Raw genomic sequence first — 15,488 nt, forward strand, 5'->3', positions numbered from 1 at the left:
TGAGTGTGCATGAGTGTCTCTGTGTGTGTCTGTGTGTCTCTGTGTGTCTGTGTGTCTGTGTGTATATGTGTGTGTGTCTGTGTGTATATGTGTGTGTTTGAGTGTGCATGAGTGTCTCTGTGTGTGTCTGTGTGTCTCTGTGTGTATGTGTATGTGTGTATATGTGTGTGTGAGTGTGCATGAGTGTGTGTCTGTGTGTATATGTGTGTGTGAGTGTGCATGAGTGTCTGTGTGTGTCTGTGTGTCTCTGTGTGTATGTGTGTATATGTGTGTGTGAGTGTGCATGAGTGTCTGTGTATGTGTGTGTCTGTGTATGTGCGTATCTGTGTGTCTGTGTGTGTGTGTGTCTGTGTGTGTCTCTGTGTGAGTATGCATGAGTGTGTGTCTCTCTACGTGTGTTTATGTATGTATTGTCTATCTCTGTGTGAGTGTGTCTGTGTGTATGTCTATGTGTGAGTGTATCTCAGAGTGTGTTTTTGTCTGGGTGAGTGTGTGTCTGTGTGTGAATGTGTGTTTCTGTGTGTGTCATTCATGTTCCGGGATGACCTGAGGCTCAGAATCACCCCCAGAGCTACACTGCCCATATTCAGACTTGCTCTCTGTTGTTCTCTAGCTGTGGGGTCAAGGGCAAGAGGCCTATTCTCCGTGCCTCGGTTTCCTCCTCTGACACGGGGCTGATCGCAGACCGCATCTGAGGTCATGCACGAGAAGTCAGTGACAGTTCTGAGCGGACATGACACTTCATGGGTGTCAGGTGCTCCCTAAACCCCGTGTGTTTCCTCCAGGGATCGACAGCTGGATCAACCTGAGCCGGGTGGATCCAGACGCTGAAGTGCAGGGTGAGGTCTGCCTGGCCGTGAAGCTACTGGACGATGCCCGTGGCCGATGCCTCCGCTGCCATGTGAGACAGGCCAGGTGTGCTTGCCCCAGGGGGCGATGTGTGTGTGTGTGGGGGGGGGGGGCTGTGAAAATAATCAAGGAGTCTGGGGGTGTGGCTCGGAGGGTAGAGTGCTCACCTAGCATGTACGAGGCCCTGAGTTCTATCCCCAGCACCACATAAACTGTGCCTGGTGGTACTCATCCCTAATCCCGGCACTCAGGAAGTGGAGGCAGGAGGATCAGAAATTAAAGGTCATCCTTGGCAATGTAGGAGGTTTTTAGGCTAGCCTGGGCTATAAGAGACCCTGTTTCAAGAAACAAAATCCCAAACCAAAAATGAGAAGGGGTACTGGTGGCTGTGGGGACCCTCTTGTCCTCCTTGGTCCATAGCTATGAGCCCCTCCTGCCCTTGTCTACCATGTTCTTAAACAACAGACTCACAAGTGTCAGCTTTCAGGGGAGAAAGCAACATCTTTGTTAGACTGAGACAGGGTCTCTCTATGTAGCCTAGGCTGCCCCGACACTCATACTGTAGAACAGGCTGGCTTTGAACTCACAGGGATCCTCCTGCCTCTGCTTCTCAAGTGCTGAGATTAAAAGCCTGGGCCACCACCATGCCTGGCAAAAGCAAACTGTTAACCCAGGTGGTCATGGACCAATGACCATCAACTGGATAGTGGAGATGGGCGGACGGATGAGTACGGGGAGGCAGGGAATAGTTACAGTTTAACAGGTGAGGGCTGGAGATGGTTTAGCGGGTAAATCAGATGCCACTCAAGCCTGATGATCTGAATTTGATCCCAGCAATGCACAGTGGAAGGAGAGAATCAACACTCTAGAAAGTTCTCCTCTGACCTCCACACATGTACATGCAGACAGACAGACAGAAGACAGGTAGGCAGGCAAGCAGACAGATACACACACACACACACACACACACCATACATATAGATACATACACATCATGCATACAGAGATAACACATACACTCGCACATACCATGCATACAGAGACAAGCACATATGGATACACACACACCATACATAAGACACATACACACACCACACACACACACACACACACACACACAGAGTAATAAATAGCAGATTGTCACTAGCTCACTAGAGTGACTGTGGCTTCAGGCATGATGGGTCCAGGAACCCAGACGGCGATGTCAGGCAGTGTCTCCTCTCCGTGAGTGGGGACAAGATAGATCTTATGGACCGAGGCTGATGGTCTACCAACTGACCGAGATCCTCACTCATACAGACAACTCCAGGGCTAATTCTTTGTTGTTGTTGTTGTTGTTTTTGAGACAGGGTCTCACTGTATACTCCTGGCTATCCTGGAGTATCACTATGTAGACCAGGCTGGCCTCAAACTCACAGAGATCTGCCTGCCTCTGCCTCCTGAGTGCTGAGATTAAAGGTGTTAATTCTTATTGGTTTAACCCCAGGGGGGCGGGGGTGAACCACACTGGAGTCTTGTGGGCTGAGAGGAAGGACAATAGAGGAAAGCCTGAAAAAAGTCACCAGACCCAGGGCCAGTAAAGCCCAGAGACTGGCCCAGCCACACCCATATTCCTTCCTGCATCCCTCCCTGCTCCTCCCTCAGCTCTCCAATCTTTGTGCTCTCTCTTACATCTTCTCCCTCTTGACAACCTGTTTTTCTGCCCTCCGACTCACCTCCCTCCCGTTCCTTCACTGTTAGGTTCTGCCCCCATACGTTAAGGACATGAATCCATATTTCTAGCTTGCTGTGTGACCATAAGACCCCTCCTTGCCTTCTCTGAGCTTCTCCTGCCACCTCTGGATTCCTGTCCCTGTCTTGGCCCCAGCTGGATGCGTGAGAAGCATGGATGAGGAATGAGACACGGAAGACGGGAACCAGATAGCGGATTGTGTGCAGGGGTCTGAGCTCAGCTCTTCTGTCTGTGACCCCTCCCCAGACACTAGGCTGTACTGGATCCTTTGCAAGCAGTAGCGGGACCGATGGCTGTCGCTTAGCAACTGTGTCCTAGGAAACCAAAGGCTTTCCGAGCCTGGAGAGGCTGAGAAGCAAGCTGGAGGAAGAAACAGCCCCTAGTGGTGGTGGTGGTGGTGGTGATGGTGGTGTGCTCCTGGATTTGGGGGCCCCGAAAAGTGGGGGGGGGGGGGAGGGGGAAGCTATCATAGGTGAGTCTTTGAGTTGTCATGGCAACCACAGGCAGGATGTCTGTGTCTCATGCTTTCCTTTTGTTCCTAAGTAAAGTGTGGGCATGGGTGTTTGTTGAATGAATATGTGAACTGATCAGAGTGCTCTGCTAAATAACTTGCCTGTGTCATCTCATTGGACCCTTGGCCCTGTGAATTTGATCTGTTACTGTCCTTATTTTCTGGACTAAGCCCCAGGAGTGGAGGTGACTTTTTCTTCTGTCTTGTCTTTCTCTCTCTCTCTCTCTCTCTCTCTCTCTCTCTCTCTTTCTTTCTTTCTTTCTTTCCTTCTTTCTCTCTCTCTCTTCCTTTCTTTCCTTCTTTCTTTCTCTCTTTTTTTCTTTCCCCCCTTTTGATTTTTTTTGAGACAGGGTTTCTTTGTGCATCCCAGGCTGACCTCAAACTCAGAGATCCTCTGCATCCCGAGAGCTAGGATTAAAGGCATATGCCACCACTTCCAGGCAGAGTAGACTTTCTCTAATGTCACCCAGCCAGTGAGTGCAGGGCCTGGCTTTGAATTTGTGCCTGTAGCTCCCAGTGTAGGGCCTCTGGGGAAACTGAGGTATTCTTTCCTACTGTACCTTCCCTTGCTGGGTTTTGTGATACAGAGTCTGATCTTCTATACCTCAGTTTCCCCATCTGGAAATCAGGAAATCTCACGTTTCTATATATGTTCTGTGTCTGAAAGCTGCTGGGTCTGCCTAGACCCAGTGAGGACCAGGTCTGAGCCCGTGTGATGGCTTGTTGCCCTGGAGACAGCTTCACATTGCCATTAGAATGATCTAGTTTGCACTCTCTTTCCTGTACCCACCTTGGGTCTGGGTCCTCAAGGGCCTGTGACCACATACCCCTTTTCTTCATCTATCCTCAGGGACCTGGCCCCCCGGGACATCTCTGGCACATCGGACCCATTTGCCCGTGTGTTCTGGGGCAACCATAGTCTGGAAACTTCGGTGAGCAGACACAGCGAGCCCGGCGGGAGTGGGCCACCCCTCAGTGGGTGGAGCCAGTTGCCCCTCACACTCACGGCCCTTTCTACCCTTAGACCATCAAGAAAACCCGCTTCCCACACTGGGATGAGGTGCTGGAGCTGCGGGAGGCTCCGGGGACCACATCTCCGCTGCGAGTGGAACTCTGGGATTGGGACATGGTGGGCAAGAATGACTTCTTGGGCATGGTGAGCGTCCCTCCCAGTAACAAACGCCCTCTGTGGCTCCCCAGTGTCTCTAACGAGCAGGCAGGTGAGATGGGGGCCGAAGGTGGGTGTTCAGCTGCCTCGAGTACCATGGCCAGCTTGGGTAGTAGTCTCACTGTCCACGGGTTAGCCAAAGGATGCAGTGACCTGCCGAAGGCTACGGGGTGGGACTAAGGCCGTCTGCATTGACGTAACCCTGCTACCACCCAGTGCAGTTGACAGTCATTAGCACCCTCTGCACATGATGAAATTGAAGTCTGGATCAGGGAAGGGGGTCTTGCCAAGGCCACGAGGCTCTTAGCTCTCTGCTCTGGGAAGATGGCGTCAGGCTTGTCTGAAGTTGTGGCTGTAACGCTGTTATTGTGCTCACCACTAGGTCACCGTGTGTCCCAGTGCGAGCCATCTCACCGAGACTTAGCTTTACTCAGTTATAAGTGTGCCTGGAACCCCTAACTGACCTTGAGAGAGAGGAGGAAGTGGACCCTGCTGGCCACATGCCACTCCTGCATGGCAGTCCAAGCTCTCCCTCTCAGGGCTGCGTGAACCTGTGTCAGGCAGGACACGTCCTCCAGCTGAGGTCTGTGTGTCTCCTACAGGTGGAGTTCACCCCACAGACCCTCCAGCAGAAGCCACCCAATGGCTGGTTCCGGCTCCTGCCCTTTCCTAGAGCTGAGGATTCTGGGTAAATGTGGGTGTCTAGGGAGGGGCTCCTCCACTTTCGAGCAGGCTATCATGGGTGCTGGCCCCAGCCTGCCCTGTCCCTCTGGCAGTGGTCCCTTAGTCACAAGCCCCCAGGGTGTTTCTGCAGGTCCATTACAGCGCTCCATCTGTTCACCGCTGACAGGCTGGCCCACCCAGTGTGTGACAGAATGTTGGGTTTCCTCAGGCTGCCCTTGCTTTGTTATACACTGTCAGGGATTGAACCTACAGCCTTGGCTGTGCTAGCTAGACCACCAACGTCTGTGCACTGACCACACAGCCCTCTGCCCCTTCATTCCTTCCCTGGTGACTCCTGTCCATGACATTCACATACCTGACTACCCACTTGTGGCCACAGCACCCCCATCTTACTGTTTTGCTCACGCCTGCCGGTCTGCCCGTCCTGCGTATGTCTGCACACCTGGCCATAGCCTCCACGGTGGCGTCTCCACGCACTGCCTGGACATCCCCCCCCCACTTCCTCTTCCTGTCCATTTTTGTCCCCACTACCCTCCTCGGTCTTCACCTTGTGTCTCTTGTCCCTTCCTGTGCTCATATCTCTCACTCTGGGCTAGCCTGCACTCACATCGCCTTCCTTATATGGTCTGCTCCATCTAGGGGGAGCCTGGGTGCCCTGCGGCTGAAGGTGCGCCTCACTGAGGACCGGGTCCTACCTTCCCAGTACTACCAGCCTCTCATGGAACTCCTTCTGGAGTCCGTGCAAGGGCCAGCCGAGGTGGGTGTGGCAAGAGGTGCCTTGATCTGGGGGTGCTGGGTCTGGGGCATAGCTCGCCTCCCTGGGGAAACAGGGAACGCTGTGCTTTGGGGCCCTGGGTCACCTCTGCTCTCCTGTCCCTGCTCAGGAGGACACCACCAGCCCCCTGGCTGTGCTGGAGGAGCTCGCCTCTGGGGACTGTCGCCAAGACCTTGCCACCAAGCTAGTGAAGCTTTTCCTGGGCCGAGGCCTGGCTGGACCCTTTCTAGATTACCTCACAAGGCGTGAGGTAGCTCGGACCAGTGAGTTTCCCACAGGGTCCTGGATGCCCCCACCCCAAGGATGGGTCTACAGAAGATCTCCAGGGGGAGAAATAGGGTCCCTCGATAACTCTTACATGTTGGGGAGTCTATGCTGTGATCCCTGGAGGGCTTGAGTGCAGGATCAGCCTCAGATGCTATGTGACCCCAGGCAGCTTTCCAAACCACTCTGGGCTTCTGAACCATGAACACAGTCTTGAATTCTTCCTGATTCTCGAGACTGAAAGAATCAAATCCCCACCATGGGTGAGCGGGGAGGGGTGGGTCCAGCCTCCTCCACCCCAGCAAACACATCTCCCCATCCTCCCAGATGACCCCAACACCCTCTTCCGTTCTAACTCTTTGGCATCCAAGTCAGTGGAACAGTTTATGAAGGTGAGTGGCGCGTCTGGGTGCAAGCGGCTTCCTCCCCTGCACACCGGGGCCTCAGAGCCTGCCGGCCTCAAGTGGCGCTTGGTGGTTGAGCTGGGTGCTGGTGGCACGTGCCCGGCTTCAGCCCTGGGCGGCACCCTCGGACACAGCTGGCCTGGCTCTGAAATCTCCCTGCACACCCCCCCCCTGCCCCAGCCCAGGGTGTTCCCTGCCACCCTTAGCCGCTCCGTGTGGCCCCTGCCCCCAGCTCGTGGGCATGCGCTACCTGCATGAGGTCCTGAGGCCGGTGATCAGCCGCGTCTTCGAGGAGAAGAAATATATGGAGCTGGATCCTTGCAAGATGGACCTGAACCGCTCCCGGTGAGTGAGGCGGGGTGGCCCGGGCCTCCAGCCGACCTGGAACTCACTCTGTAGACCAGGCTGGCCCTGAACTCAGAAATCCGCCTGCCTCTGCCTCCCAAGTGCTGGGATTAAAGGCGTGTGCCACCACTGCCCTCCTCCACTCACACCTCCAGCTGACTCTTATCCTTTGTAGGCGCTGTAGGCTGCTCTGTGCTAGCTGCCACCTGCCTAAGGCTGGACTGGGAAACTCAGAGACCCAGAGTTCAAATCCTGCCTCTGCCTCTCCCACACCTCGACTTGGCCTGACACTTGGGGGTGCCGTGGACACTTCTGTGGTTTTTTTTTTGTTTTGTTTTTTGTTTTTTGTTTTGGTTTTTCGAGACAGGGTTTCTCTGTGTAGCCCTGGCTGTCCTGGAACTTACTCGGTAGACCAGGCTGGTCACTTCTGTGTTTTGTATGTAAAGATCAGTGGAGGAGGAGGATCGAAGATGCTGGAAGCCCACATTGGGGTCATCCAAGAATCTTCTGTGAGATTGGAGAACGTTAGGCTGTGAACAAAAGCCACACCCCTGTGGGCTCCTCCTTCCTTCTTTCCAGAACATTCTCTGCTATAGTCAGAGGGCCGGCTTCTGTGCCGAACAATAACGAGAATAATAGATTCCCACACCTCTGACCATCCCGAGGGTGCAGGCCTCAGCAGTGAGGGGAGCTCGCTTCCCAAAGTCACACACCTGGGGAGTTGCAAAGTGGGAATTTGAACCCAAGCTCCAAAGAGAAGGGCAGAGTTATCTGGGAAACTCCTGGGGGATCCATGGAGACCATGGAAACTTCAGAGATCCTCACAGGCTGTGGAATACAGGGGATCTCTGATTCTAGAGTCGGTCCTGACTTCTAATCTCAGGTTTGCCACCTGCTTGCAAAGGCGGGTTGATGGGCCTCAGTTTCCAAGTCTGTTAAATGGGAGGAGTCAGATACTCGACTCCTGAGTCACTGTAAGGGCCACACAGGGCAACCCCAGGGGCAATGAGTTGGATACAGGGGCTGAGACACCAGACTTCTGGCTGCAGGACACCAGGCAGTGGGATAGTAGGTGCCAAGGTCCCGAGTTTGGAACATCTGACATGTCCATGCTGAAGACACCCAGAGCTAGAGCTTGTAACCATGAGTGACGGGGTGGGGGCAGTGGCCATTCTGAGGTGGTGACAGTCCAGCTGCCCGCCAGCATGTTCCAGGACAAAGGAACAGCCACTTAGAAGACTCAGAGAAGGGACTCCCCTCTGGGTGTTCAAGCTGGGAGCCTGGCGTGAGGGGTGGGCGGGGCTGGTGGGAGGAGCCTGGCATGGGGGGGGGGGGGGCGGGGGGGAGGAGCCTGGCGTGAGAGGAGGGAGGCACAGTGGCGGCTGGTGGGGCTTCTGAGGCAGCAGGTGGGGTCCTCTGACTGAAGGTCCTCCCTGCTGCCTGCAGGAGGATCTCTTTCAAGGGCACGCCCACGGAGGAGCAGGTGCGGGAGACCAGCCTGGGGCTGCTGACGGGATACCTGGGGTCCGTCGTGGACGCCATCGTGAGCTCTGCAGGGCGCTGCCCACTTGCCCTGCGCTTGGCCTTTAAGCAACTCCAGCGGTGTGTGGAGAAGCGCTTCCCCGGGATGGAGCATCAGGTGGGCTGGGCTCTGTGGGAGCCGATATGGATGTTGGGCTGGGCCGGGGCACCTTGTTCAGGGTCACAGGCACAGCCAGGTCAACGGTCAAAGGTGACGCCAGGACCTAGGCTGCTCAGACTTGAGTATGTGTGTCCTGGCGGAGGGACAGTATTCCTGGCGGGACCTGGAACCCAGGGGACCAATGATGATGGTGATGGCAGTGATGAAGATGATGGTGGTGATGATGGTGGTGGTGATGAGAGCAGAAGGGAGGGGGAAGGACAGGACCAGGATGAAGGCTGAGTGGGTTCGGCAGGTGGGAGACTTTCCCTGCTTGGATACAGAAGGTAGAGCCTGGGAGCGGCGGCTTTAGGCCAGGTGAGGCACATGAACAGAGCAGATGAAGGACTAAAGGGAGTGGTGGAGACTGTGGCAAAATGTGACCCCCTCTCACAGCTCGTCTACAGAGACAACTCAGGCCAGTGTTCTCCATGGGAATGGGGCCAGTCTCTCTGTTCCTGTAGAGTTCTTTTCTCACCACTATGTTGGGGCTACAAACTGAGTCTCACAAACACCAAGCCAAAGTCTAGCCCTGTCTTCCCTTCTTTGAGATAGGACCTTGCTAAGTTTCCAAGGCAGACCTTGAACTTGCGATCCTCCTGACTCAGTCTCTCAAATATCTAGGCGGACAGACAAGCCTTTTCCCTAAACTAGACTGAGCTGGGCTGACCTGAGCATTTCTTTCCTTCCTTTCTTCCTTCTCCCTCCCTCTTTTGCTAGCTTCCAAGAGTCTATGTAAAGTCTCCGAGCTTTGAAACACTGGGGTTAACTCACCCAGACACAAGCCATCCGCCAAGCAAAAGCCATTTGGAGTCAGTCATCACGTGCCTAGGTTGTCCTGGGCCATGGGCTACCAGCCTGAGATCCCTGTTTTAACCAAGTTCAGTGTACAACCTGAGGTGGTTGTCACGGGGAGGTTGGTGGCACAAGTCTGTAATCTCAGGTCCCCAGGAGGCTGTAGCAGGAGGATCTTAAGTTCAAGGCCAGCCTGAACAACAGACAGAGGTGACTGTTAACTGTCTTTTTGTTTGTTTGTTTGTTTGTTTGTTTGTTTGTTTGTTTGAGACAGGGTTTCTCTGTGTAGTCCAGGCTGTCCTGGAACTCACTCTGTAGACCAGGCTGACCTCGAACTCAGAAATCCACCTGCCTCTGCCTTCCAAGTGCTGGGATTAAAGGCATGCGCCACCACCACCTGGATCGCTACTGTCTTAAGTTACAAATGAAATCAGCAAGACTCTGTTCTCTTCAAGATTTATTTATGTGCGCGTGTGCAGGTGTGCAGGCTCAGAGACCCTGACATTCATATGAGTCCCTGACATTCCAGACATTTGTGAGGCCCCTTGATGTGGATGCTGAGATCCGAATCAGGGCCCTTTGATAGAGCAGTAAGCGCTGTTATCACAGAGGCAACTCTCCAGCCCCAGCCATACTAACTTTTACCCAGCGCTAGATACAGACCGCTTAACAGAAAGATCTAGAACATTCTGAACACTGGCATCATCACAGCCCAGTTCTTGCAGCCGGAGCTGAGAGCTTTGGACATATATAACACCTCTCTCCATGCTTCTGGCTTTGCAGATGGGGAAACTGAGACCAGACAGCTTGAGATATCCTCCCCAGATTCCCCATCCTCCCACACGGGGCTGAGTTTTAGCGTCCCATCTAGAGGTGGTGGCATTGCACCCCACTTTGCCTGGCTCTCACCTGGGCCGACTCATAGGTGTTAAGTGGGACACGGCTGAGGTTCGGGAGGGGAGAAAGAGAGCAGGAGGCCAGCTCCCCAGTCAGCTCAGCTGGGGAAGCCAACATCAGTGACACCTGTCCCTGGTGGGCAGGGGCCACGGAATTTCTCAGATCATGAAGGGAGCCCTGAACGCCCCCTAAAGCACAGGGTTCATTATAGCATTTTAATACGTGTGTGTGGGGAGGGGAAATGTGTCATGTAGCCCAGGCTAGCCTCTTCTAACTTATTCCATAGCCAAGGATGCCTGTTCCAGTTTGCTTTTTACTGCTGTGGTGAACATCAAGATAAAGTTGGGGAGAAAAGAGCTTGTAGTCCATCATGGAGGGACCTCAAGGAAGGAACCTGGAGGCAGGAGCTGATGCAGAGGCCATGGAGGGATGCTGCTTACTAGCTTACTCTCCATGGCTTGTTCTGCATCTTCTAGAACCCAGGACCACCAGCCCAGGGATGGCCCCGCCCACAGTGGGTTGGACCCTCCTACATCCATCATTAATCAAATGGAAAATGTCCCCACAGGAGGCAATCTGATCAAGAGATTTTCTCCACTGAGGGTTCCTCTTTCTAGGTAACTCCAGCTTGTATCAAGTTCACACACACACACACACACACACACACACACACACACACACAGAGCAACTAGAACAGTGACTTCGAACTTGTGACTCCTCCGCCTTCACCTCCCACAGACTGAAGATACAGGTGCATGCCACCACAGCCAGGTTCCGTGGCACTGGGGTCCCGTGCACCCTAGACAAGTCCTCTAGCATCAGATGCACCCACAACCTTCTTTTTGTTTTTCATTTGAGACAGGGTATCATTACGTTGTCTGGGCTAGCCTGGAATATACTCTGTAGCCCAGGATAGCTTTGAGCTTGTGACTTTCATGCCTCAGTCTCTGTGTAGGTGGGATGATGGGCCTGTGCCACCAACCCTGGCTCACATGTACCTCGATGATCTAATGTTGGGGGACAAAATAACCTGGGGACCTGCCTGGGATGAAGTAGTGATTTGGGGACAGATCAGAGCTCTGGCTGGGAAGGGTCCCTCTCAGTGGAAGCCTTGGGCACAGTCACTGCGGGTCCCATTGGTAAAGCTGACATGCCCAGGAAGCTAGCACACTCCAGGGCAGCTATTGTCATAGGTGTGACTGACACCCCCAAAATAAACACAGGCATGCATACTCGGGTGTGGCATAGCCCTGGGGGAGCCAGCTGTGCCCAGTGTAGGAAGTTCCCCAGAGGGACTCAGTGGGGTGGGACAGTGTGTGCTCAGGTGGGCTCTGCAGCCTGACAGCCTGGGCTCTCCACCGAACCCCGGTTTCCTTAGAAACCAAAGGTGGTTGAAGATTGAACGTGCCTCTGGAGGGCTCGAGGCACTCGTGACCTTTGACCCCTGGGGCACTGCCTGTACCGAGACTGAACGGCAGGAGAGTGGTGAATAATAAATACTACCTCTGCTGTTGATTGCTGGGTAACCTCGGGCCTCAGTTGTTGCTTCTCTAGAACTGGATGTAACCCATCCCATAGGAAGTGGTAAGTGAAGGCGGTGGGAGGAGACAATAGCCTGTTCTTGCAACCAAAGGTCACGGAGCTGGGTTTGAATCCCGACTCCTCTGCTGTGTGACCTTGAGCAAGTTACTTGGCCTCTCTGAGGCGGCAGTGACAATTCTCTCCTCTGGTTCTGTGTTCTGAGCACAGTCTGCTAAAACCAGTTTTGCCAGATCAGTTTCATTGCCCCATTTTCTATCGAGAGAAACTGAGGCAGAGAAGAGAACCCTCCTTGGCAGGCTAGGATGAGCGTTCTGACCCAACTCCCTCTCCCTCCTCTGGACAGCTAGTCTTTGCTGCCTCAGTTTCCCCAGCTGGGATGTGGGCTTCAGGGCCTGTCATCTGTCATTCTCCGGCAGGATGTGAAGTACTTGGCCACCAGCGGCTTCCTCTTTCTGAGGTTCTTTGCTCCCGCCATCCTCACACCGAAGCTGTTTGACCTCAGAGACCAGCACGCAGACCCCCAGACCAGCCGCTCCCTGCTGCTGCTCGCCAAGGTGTGTGTGTGAATGTGTGTATGTATGTGAATATGTGTTTATATGTTTATGTGTGTATGTGTGTATGTGTGCACATGTGTATGTGTGTGTCTGTATGTGTATGTGAGTGTATATATGTATGTATGTGTATATGTGTGTAGGTATGTGTGTGTGTGTGAATGTGTGTGAGTAGGTATATTATGTGTATATGTGTGTGTATTTGTGTGTGAGTGTGTATGTGTGTGTGAGTGTGTATGTGTGTGTATGTGTGTGTGAGTATGTGTGAATAGGTGCAAGCATGTGTATGTGTGTGCATATGTATGTGTGTGAGTGTGTATGTGTGTGTGTGAGACAGAGAGTAGGTGTATGTATGTGTATATGTGTGTGTCTGTGTATATGTGTGTGAGTGTGTATGTGTAAGTGTGTATGTGTGTGTGAGTATGTGTAAATAGATGTATGCATGTGTATATGTGTATGAGCGTGTGTGTGTGTGTGTGTGTGAGTAGGTGTATGCATGTGTATGTGTGTGTATATGTATGTGTGTGAGTGTGTATGTGTGAGTGTGTATGTATGTGTGTGAGTGTGTATGTTGTATGTGTGTGATTTGTATGTGTGAATAAGTGTATGCATGTGTAGATGTGTCTGTATGTGTATGAGCGTGTATGTATGTGTGAGTAGGTGTATCCATGTGTATGAGAGTGTGTATGTGTGTGTGAGTGTGTATGTGTGTGTATGTGTGTGTGTATGTGTGTGAGTTCATCTGGGTCATCTCAGCTGTGGAGAAGCATGGTGGAAAAGATCAAGAAGGCCGTCTTCGAGAGACTCAAAAAAAAGCTCCTTGTGTCTTTGTTTCTGTGACTTGGACTTGCTGAGCCACTGAGACCTAGAGTGTGCATGTCTCCCAGGCTGGCCTAGGACTCAGGGAAATCCTCCTGCTTCAGCCTCTTAAGCGCTGATATTCTTTTGTTTGTTTGGCTTTTTTTTTTTTTTTTTTTTTTTTTGGTTTCCGAGACAGGGTTTCTCTGTGTAGCCCTGGCTGTCCTGGAACTCACTCTGTAGACCAGGCTGGCCTCGAACTCAGAAATCTGCCTGCCTCTGCCTCCCAAGTGCTGGGATTAAAGGCGTGCATGCGCCACCACTGCCCGACGAGTGCTGATATTCTTAATGTATCACCATGCCCAGCTTTCATTTGTTCCCCACCCCCACTCCCCACCTTTTGGCAGTACTGGGAATTGAACACAGGACCTTAGGCATGGTAGGCAGTCACTCAACCACTAGACTGTCAAAACTCACTCCTTCCAAAAGAAACAGAAGTGAATCAGCAGTCATTTATACCTTAGTATAAATCAAGCTATTCTTGACAAAGTAGCTACAACTTGTGGCTCTCAGGGATCCCCAAGTACACATGATAGAACTGGGCAGTGCTGGGTGCTGGGTGCTGGGTTCTGGTTGCTCCCATCTGGGCAGGATCTAGGGGTGCTGATCCCAAAAGCAGGGTATCAGACGGTGTCCAAGGCATATGGATAAGAGAAGCAGAATTTGGGGCCACAGAGTGTGCTCACCTCACAGTGAACTTGGCCTCCTTTCTCCTTTGCCCCAGGCTGTGCAGAGCATTGGAAACCTGGGCCAGCAGCTGGGCCAGGGCAAGGAGCAGTGGCTAGCACCCCTGCACCCCTTCCTGCTGCAGAGCATCTCACGTGTGAGGGACTTCCTGGACCAGCTGGTGGATGTGGATGGGGATGAGGGTGAGTTTTGTGGTCCTGCCACTCCTGGATTGTCGCCCTCTGCCTCCCTGGAACACTCAGAATCCCACTCCTCTGGACCTGTAGGTCAACTAGCATTTTGTGTTGGGCTTGGCTAGGTCATCTCTGCCAGTGTGGCAGTGTGGTAGGGTCATGGCATGGAATCTCTGGTATGGGCATGCTTATTAAGTCCCTGCTATATAGCAGGCACCACCCCAAAGGCCTGGAACTGGGACCTAGTGGAGGAGAGCTTGCCTTGCATGTATGAGGTCCTAGGCTCAACCCCAGAACTGAGGCGAGAGAGAGAGAGAGAGAGAGAGAGAGAGAGAGAGAGAGAGAGAGAGAGAGAGAGGAGAGAGAGAGAGAGAGAGAGAGAGAGAACATCCCCCTGTACGTTTTTTGGAGAAATGGCTCAGTGGATAAAGTGCTTGCTGAACAAGCTGGAGGATCTGAGTTCAAATTCCCAGTCAACTAAAATCCAGGCCTTGGTGGTGTGAAGACAGGTGGATCATCCAGGCTTCCTGGCCGGCCACTGTAGTCCAAATGGTGAGCTCCGGGTGCAGCAAGTTGCCCAGTCTCAAAAAATAAACTAAGGAGCAACAGAGAAAGAATCCAGATGTCGACCTCGGGTCTCCACATGCACACATGTACACACATTCACACACATGCACCCAGATGTATATACATGCACACACATACACACATGCACAGACATGCACAGACTTGTACAAATGCACACACATGTACAAATATGCACATACATGTATATACATGTGTACACATGCACACACATATATGGACATGCACATGCATGCACACACATGTACATACACACATGTGTATACATACACACGTACATGCACATACACACATGCACGCAATGCATACACATGTGTACACGCACATGCACACACATGTACACATGCACACACATGTACAAATATACACATGTGCATGAACATGCACACACATGCACACGTGTATGCACCACACACACCAAAAAAAGTGAGTGAAACAGAAGAAAATCCTAGACTTATACATAGAATTTCATTCTAGTGGGGACCATATTGTAAGACAGCAGCCAAGGGCTGAGAGGTGGTGGCTCATGCCTTTGATCTCAGCACTCAGGAGGCAGAGCTGGTTTATCTCTAAGTTCAAGCCCAGCCTGGTCTACAGTGTGAGCTCTAGGATAGCCAGGGCTACACAGAGAAGCCCTGTCTCAAAACAAAACAAACAAGCTAGCAAACAAAACAAACCAGGCTGGAGAAGCATCAGTGGTTGAGAGCACTGGTTGCTCTTCCAGAGGACCTGGGTTCATTCCCAGCTCCTACATGACAACTCACATTTGTCTTTAATTCCAGTTTCAGGGGATCTGACACCCTCACACAGGCACACATGCAGGCTAAACACCAATGCACGTGAAATAAAAATAAAATCATTTAAAAATTATTAAAAAAAAAAGAACCAAAACCAAACCAAACTATCCAACCAACCAATCAACCAACCAAATAAACAAGACAGACAATAGCCAAGTTGATGGAGTGTCTGGGAGTTACCAAGGAGGAA

General features: G+C 52.4%; 1 protein-coding gene across 2 annotated transcripts in view; it reads left to right on the forward strand.

The window, feature by feature from the left end:
• The window catches only part of Rasal1 (RAS protein activator like 1), a 31,731-nt gene that overhangs the window by 9,763 nt on the left and 6,480 nt on the right, over positions 1-15,488 (forward strand). Inside the window, exons 5-15 of one of the 2 annotated variants that reach the window (XM_028753900.1) lie at positions 786-915; positions 3,943-4,024; positions 4,117-4,248; positions 4,863-4,948; positions 5,584-5,701; positions 5,829-5,982; positions 6,311-6,375; positions 6,620-6,732; positions 8,179-8,371; positions 12,064-12,201; positions 13,781-13,925. In XM_028753900.1, coding sequence (XP_028609733.1) covers positions 786-915; positions 3,943-4,024; positions 4,117-4,248; positions 4,863-4,948; positions 5,584-5,701; positions 5,829-5,982; positions 6,311-6,375; positions 6,620-6,732; positions 8,179-8,371; positions 12,064-12,201; positions 13,781-13,925 — 1,356 coding nt within the window. Of the gene's footprint in view, positions 1-785; positions 916-3,942; positions 4,025-4,116; positions 4,249-4,862; positions 4,949-5,583; positions 5,702-5,828; positions 5,983-6,310; positions 6,376-6,619; positions 6,733-8,178; positions 8,372-12,063; positions 12,202-13,780; positions 13,926-15,488 lie in introns of those variants that run through there. The other variant, XM_028753901.1, reaches the window with a different exon arrangement.

This window comes from Grammomys surdaster, unplaced genomic scaffold, assembly GCF_004785775.1.
Source record: "Grammomys surdaster isolate TR1022 unplaced genomic scaffold, NIH_TR_1.0 125976, whole genome shotgun sequence".
Classification (NCBI taxonomy): Eukaryota; Metazoa; Chordata; class Mammalia; order Rodentia; family Muridae; genus Grammomys; species Grammomys surdaster.